Raw genomic sequence first — 6,193 nt, forward strand, 5'->3', positions numbered from 1 at the left:
CACCGATTTTCAAGAAAGGAGACAAAAAAGTACCAGGTAATTACAGGCCCATTAGTCTAACTTCGGTTGTAGGTAAGCTACTTGAGGGCATAATTAGAGACAAAATTGTGAATTACCTTGAAAGCCACTCATTGATTGGGGACTCACAACATGGCTTCCGAAACAAAAGATCCTGCCTATCAAACCTATTAACCTTTTATAACGACCTCTTCACTGTTTATGACGTAACCAAATCACTGGACGTAGTCTATCTTGATTTCCAGAAAGCGTTTGATAAAGTCCCGCATCATAAATTACTTTACAAATTAAAGCAAATAGGTATTGACGGTCAAGTAAACCAATGGATCGCGAATTGGTTGAGCAACAGACAACAAAGAGTAGTGATTGACGGATTTAACTCAGAGTGGGCTCCTGTCACTAGTGGCGTCCCCTAGGGCTCGGTCCTTGGCCCAGTGCTCTTCATTATTTACATCAACGACGTGGATGTTGGACTCAATAACCGCATTAGTAAATTTGCAGACGACACAAAGATTGGCAACTCGGTTCTCACTGACGAAGACAGGCAAAGCCTCCAAGAGGATTTGCACAAAATTTCAGCTTGGTCGGATAGATGGGAGATGCCCTTTAACGTAGACAAGTGCCAGGTCCTTCAAGTTGGAACGAGGAATAAGAAGTTCGAATACGAAATGCGCGGCGTTAAACTCAAAAGCGTTCAATGCGTCAAAGACTTTGGGGTCAAAATCGCGTCAAACCTCAAATTCTCACAGCAATGCATCGATGCAGCAAATAAAGCGAACAGAATGTTGGGCTTCATTAAAAGAAACTTTGTATTCAAGAATAAAGATGTAATACTCTGCTCTACAACAGTTTAGTCAGACCCCACTTGGAATATGCGGTACAGTTTTGGTCTCCCACCATGCAAAGGATATTGCTAAATTAGAAGGTGTTCAGCGTCGGGCAACGAAATGATCCTTCCTTGCGCAACAAATCCTACGAAGAAAGGCTTTCTACCCTTAACATGTTTTCTCTTGAGAAACGTCGCCTCCGAGGAAAACTGATCGAATGTTTTAAAATACTTAATGGTTTCACGAATGTAGACAGATCAACATTGTTTATGATCGATGACACTTTGCGCACGAGGAACAATGGCGTAAAACTCAGATGTAGACAAGTAAATTCAGACTGCACCAAATTTTCTTCACCTACGTTGTAGTGCGAGAATGGAATAAGCTTCCACCGTCAGTGGTCCAGTGTAACACGATTGACTCCTTCAAAAATAAGCTCGACCGTCACTTCCTTCAACTTAATATCAACTAGAGTAGAAATGCAACGTTTTGGAGTCTTCTGATTAATGTAAAATCACTTAGGTTTAAGACAGACCACAAGTCTGGACCATGGGGTCTGGTGGGGTCTGATTTTTTTTATGTATATCTCTCTCTCTCTCTCTCTCTCTCTCTCTCTCTCTCTCTCTCTCTCTCTCTCTCTCTCTCTCTCTCTCTCTCTCTCTCTCTCTCTCTCTCTCTCTCTCTCTCTCTCTCTCTCTCTCTCTCTCTCTCTCTCTCTCTCTCTCTCTCTCTCTCTCTCTCTCTCTCTCTCTCTCTCTCTCTCTCTCTCTCTCTCTCTCTCTCTCTCTCCCTCTCTCTCTCTCTCTCTCTACTGTTAACCAAGTATTCTAGCTTGTAAGGAATTGATACCTATTGAATATATATAAAAATTGTACTAGGTAACTTTTTTTTTTCAGGAAGAGCTACTTGAATCGGTTCGAAAGAAAATAACCCCGTATTCAACCCTTTGCGATGTTTTAAGATTCTAACGTTTGTCTCCTCACTCCTCCTGATGTTACGATGTCTCTGTTTTCATTCTGTGTCTTTCTACCTTTGTCTAATCACCACTCTGTACGATTCTCTCTAATATTAACGTTTGCATCCACATCATACAGTTTATCTCTTCTCCTTTTGCGATATTCTAGGATTCTAACGTTTATCTTGACACTCCCTGTCTTTATAATGCTTTAAGATTCTAACGTCTTTCTCCTCACATAGTCATCCCTTTACAATGTTCCGGTATTCTAACGTTTATCTTCTCTCTACAGTCTGTCTTCACAATATACCAGAATTCTAACGTTTATCTTGTTTCTTCCCTTTTAACGATGTTCCGAGATTCAAACGTTTGTCTTACTCCTTACGATGTTTTCTGGAGATTAACGTTTGCATCCTCATTTCAACGTTTGTATCCTCACTTCAACGTTTGCATCCTCACTTCAACGTTTGCATTCTCATTTCAACGTTTGCATCCTCATTTCAACGTTTACATTCTCACTTCAACGTTTGCATCCTCACTTCAACGTTTGCATCCTCATATCAACGTTTTCATCCTCATATCAACGTTTTCATCCTCACCAACGTTTTCATCCTCCCCGCACAGTTTGTCAGCCCGGGGAGTGGCAGTGTAAGGGCGACAAGTCCTGCATCAACGCCCAGTGCCTCTGCAACGGGTATTGGGACTGCGCCGACGGGTCAGACGAACGCGGCTGTGTCATCATAGGTATATTACAGCGGCTTGTGTGTAAATACGTTGGCCATTTCCTCGTGTTCCTGTGTGGCTCTTGATGTTCTGAGAGCGTTTGGTAGGTGGTTAAGTGTTAGTGGTGCTGTTTTTCAGGGTTTTTTTTTTGTTGTTGTTTTTTTGCATAGGTTACGTTCATTCACGCACATCCACAGACAAACGTGACATCCGCATTTCCTCCTCCCTTCCTTTTTTCTTTGTGTTCTTCCTTTTGTTTCCTTTCCTCCACCTTCCATTCTTCCTTCCTCTTTTTATTTCATATTTCCGTCCTTCCGTACCTACTTCCTTTCCTCCTTCCATTCTTTCTTCCTTCTTTATTTTCATATTTTCCTTCTCTTCTTGCTTCCTTCCGTCTACTTCTCTTTTTCTCCTTACATATTTTCTTCCTCTCCTCCATGCTACTTCTTTTTCGATCCTTCCTTTTTTCCTCCCTTCCTTCTTTCCCTCTTGTCTACTCTCCTTCTCTCCTTCCTTCCTTCCTTCCTTCCCTTCATCTTTCCATATTTCCTTCATTCCTTCCTACATTCCACTCTACCTTCCTACATCCATGCCTTCTTTCCTTACTTCCTACCATTCTTCACTGCCTCCATATCAACCTATCTACCTCAGCGCCCTTCTCTCCTCCTTATTCCCTTCCTTCCTCCTTCCCTCCTTCGCCAGAGTGTCGGGCCGGCTTATGGCAGTGCGCTGACCTGTTCTGCATCCCCGAGTCTTATCGCTGTGACGGCGTGTTTCACTGCATGGACCACTCAGACGAGGCGAACTGTCGGCGAAGGTGAAGGTAAAGGTCAGTTTAGTTAGAATCACAGGTGTCGGTATAGTGAAACCAGGTTGCTGAGGCCGTTTTTGCGTCACCTATATCTTCCTCTCATATGCTAGCTATAGGTAACGTGTGAGAGGGAGGGAAATAGGTGTGGAGACTGCGTGGTGTGGCAAGGCGGGCGGGCGGTGGGTTGGGAAAGACGCACTGAAGCCAACACCAAAACGAACCCGTCAATCTGGTTTCACGATGGCCCTGTCTCTCTCTGTGTCCCTCTGTGTCTTGTCTCTCCGTCGTGGTGTTGCTGTTTGTGTGTGTGTGTGTGTGCGTGTGTTTGGTCTGTCGTGTTTTTTTCTTTGTCTTCATCTTTGGTTTTGTTTGTCTGTGTCTGTTTTCGTTCTGTGCTCTCTGGTTTGAGTCTGTGTCTTTCTACGTTTGTCTGTGGAGTCTGGTCAATGTTAGTGTGTCTGTTTCTTTGTCTGTTCCCACCATGGAGGTATTATGGAAGGAGCCGCTATGACGTCACGAACGCGAAGCCAACGCGCTATTGGTCCGCTGTCTCCCACCCCCTTTAGACTCAAAACATCTATCAGCTGATCCAGTGGACGCATTGAAAGTGCATACAATGCTTGCCTTTTCTGAGTGTAGGTAGGAACAACCCCTCACATGACTATTGCTTAAATGACATTCTCATAAGCAGGTCTGGGTGCGAGAAGGATTTAGGGGTCTTTGTGAGCTCTGATCACAATGCGTTCATGCTAGAAATCGAGCAAATAGGGTACTGGGATTTATTTCAAGGAGCGTAAGCAACAGAAGCGCCGAAATCTTCCTCAAACTATATTTAGCATTAGTTAGACCCATCTTGACTATGCGGTTCATGTTAGAATCGGTGTAGAGGAGGATGACTAAGATGATTCAGGGGTTGAGAAACTTGCCATACGAGGAAAGACTCAAACAGTTAAACTTGCATTCTCTAGAAAGGCGGAGGGTGCGTGGAGACATGATCGAGGTTTATAAATGGATGAAGGCTTTAATAAGAGGGATATTCATAAGGTTTTGTTGGTAAGAGAACCGGGTAGGACACGAAGTAATGGGTTTAAATTGGATAAATTCAGATTCAACAGGGACATAGGCAAAAATTGGTTTACTAACAGAGTGGTGGATGAGTGGAATAAGCTTAGCAGTCATGTGGTGAGTGCCAATACAATTGTCACTTTCAAAAATAGATTAGAGAAATTCATGGACAGCGATATTAGGTGGGATTAGATATACACGGGAGCTAAGGGTCAAAGGAGCTGCCTCGTACAGGCCTATCGGCCTCTTGCAGACTCCTACGTTCTTATGTTCTTATGTTCATATGGCTGTACGAAAAGGGAGCGTAGTGGTTCTACATCATTTCACAGGTGAGTTGAGAACTGTATAACCAGATAGGGCTACATATGATAGAAATCTTCAGTTTTGTTGTAGACTGACATTGAGGTTACCAGGCGGCTGCCAGGGTACCTGTCCTCGACCCGGGCTGAGCTGTATGCCATACTTGAGGCTCTCCACACTGTAGCAGCTTTCCGCAAAGATGTATACTTGTTTGTCGATAGCCAGGCTGCATTACATGAACTTGTGTCCTCCTCCCCTACAGACTGTGATCTTAATTGTGATTAAGTGCCTGACTGCCCTCCGTGCCCTTGAGGCCGCAGGTGCCACGGTCCACTTCACCTGGGTGCCCTCCCATGTGGGCATCCAGCACAATGAAAAGGCAGACTGCCTTGCTCGACGTGCCCTTCAGGATGACACAGTGGACCCTGGCACTGACTATACGCTTAGCTATGTTAAGAATAGAATTAGGGATTATTTCCATAATAGCATTGCTACCCAACTCAGACACTGCTGTGACAATGGCAGCACCAGCAGCCTCCATTATGCAAGTGTCTCCCACCACTGTTTATCCCTATGGGCGACACAGTGCACCTCAGGATGTGGTAGCAATGCGCCTTAGGCTAGGCTATAGGTACTACTGCAGGTTAGTAACTCCCCTGTGTCTGCTGCACGCTGTGTGCCAGGCCGAGGGGCCACACACTGCAACACTATGTCATGGAATGCCGGGGCCCTTTCATTGCTTTTTTTAAGCCACGGGACTGCCTTGACCTTAAATGCCGTTGATAATAGATCTACATTAAATATATAGGAAAATATTATGTACTTTTCGTGACTCAAACCATCAATTCTTTTTTTTATTTTTCGTCTAGTATGCAAAAACAAGTGGTAAATTCCCTTAGTTCAGCCCAGGAGATCGCAATGTCTTGGGTCTATCTGCCGATTGTAAGCTCCGCCCACAGACTCGGTAAGCTCCGCCCACTGGCTTCACTCGCCTGTATGGGGACGGCGCGGGAAGGCGCCTCCTGTTATAATACCTCCATGGTTCCCTCTGTTAAGTGTTGTCTGTGTCTTAGTACGTTTGTCTGTGGAGTTTGTTTCTGTTAGTCTGGCTGTATCTCACTCTGTCCCTCTCTTTATATCTGGTTTTGTCTGCGTCTTTCCATGTCTTTCCTTTCCCATGAGAAATTGTAAACTAGAACTATGTATTTATCTCTCTCTGTGTATTTAATAGTGTCTTTATTTTATCTGTTCGTCTTTGTGTCTGTCTAGTCCTGTCTGTCTCTGTCTGTGTTTTTATCTGTTTGCTTCTCACATGAAACCTAACAGACCTGAACCTTTTTTGTTTCTTTGTTTGTTTGTTTTTTATGTATATTTTGTGCTCCTAGTCATGTCTGTCTGTATTTGTCTGTTTGTGTCTGGGTCCTATTCTGTCTGTCTGTGTCCATGTATGTGTCTTATTCTGTCTCTGTCTGTTCATGTCTGTCTTGTTCTGTG

At 44.0% G+C, this 6,193-nt stretch overlaps 1 protein-coding gene across 3 annotated transcripts in view; it reads left to right on the forward strand.

The window, feature by feature from the left end:
• Positions 1-5,951, forward strand: part of LOC127002131 (very low-density lipoprotein receptor-like) — a 32,145-nt gene extending 26,194 nt beyond the window's left edge. For all 3 annotated transcript variants that reach the window (XM_050867724.1, XM_050867723.1, XM_050867725.1), the window contains 2 exons: positions 2,425-2,544; positions 3,226-5,951. In XM_050867724.1, the coding sequence (XP_050723681.1) occupies positions 2,425-2,544; positions 3,226-3,344 (239 nt within the window). In that variant the 3' untranslated portion in view covers positions 3,345-5,951. The remainder of the gene's footprint in view (positions 1-2,424; positions 2,545-3,225) is intronic.
• The last annotated feature ends 242 nt before the right edge of the window (positions 5,952-6,193 follow it).

The sequence above is a fragment of the Eriocheir sinensis genome, chromosome 22, assembly GCF_024679095.1.
Source record: "Eriocheir sinensis breed Jianghai 21 chromosome 22, ASM2467909v1, whole genome shotgun sequence".
NCBI lineage: Eukaryota > Metazoa > Arthropoda > Malacostraca > Decapoda > Varunidae > Eriocheir > Eriocheir sinensis.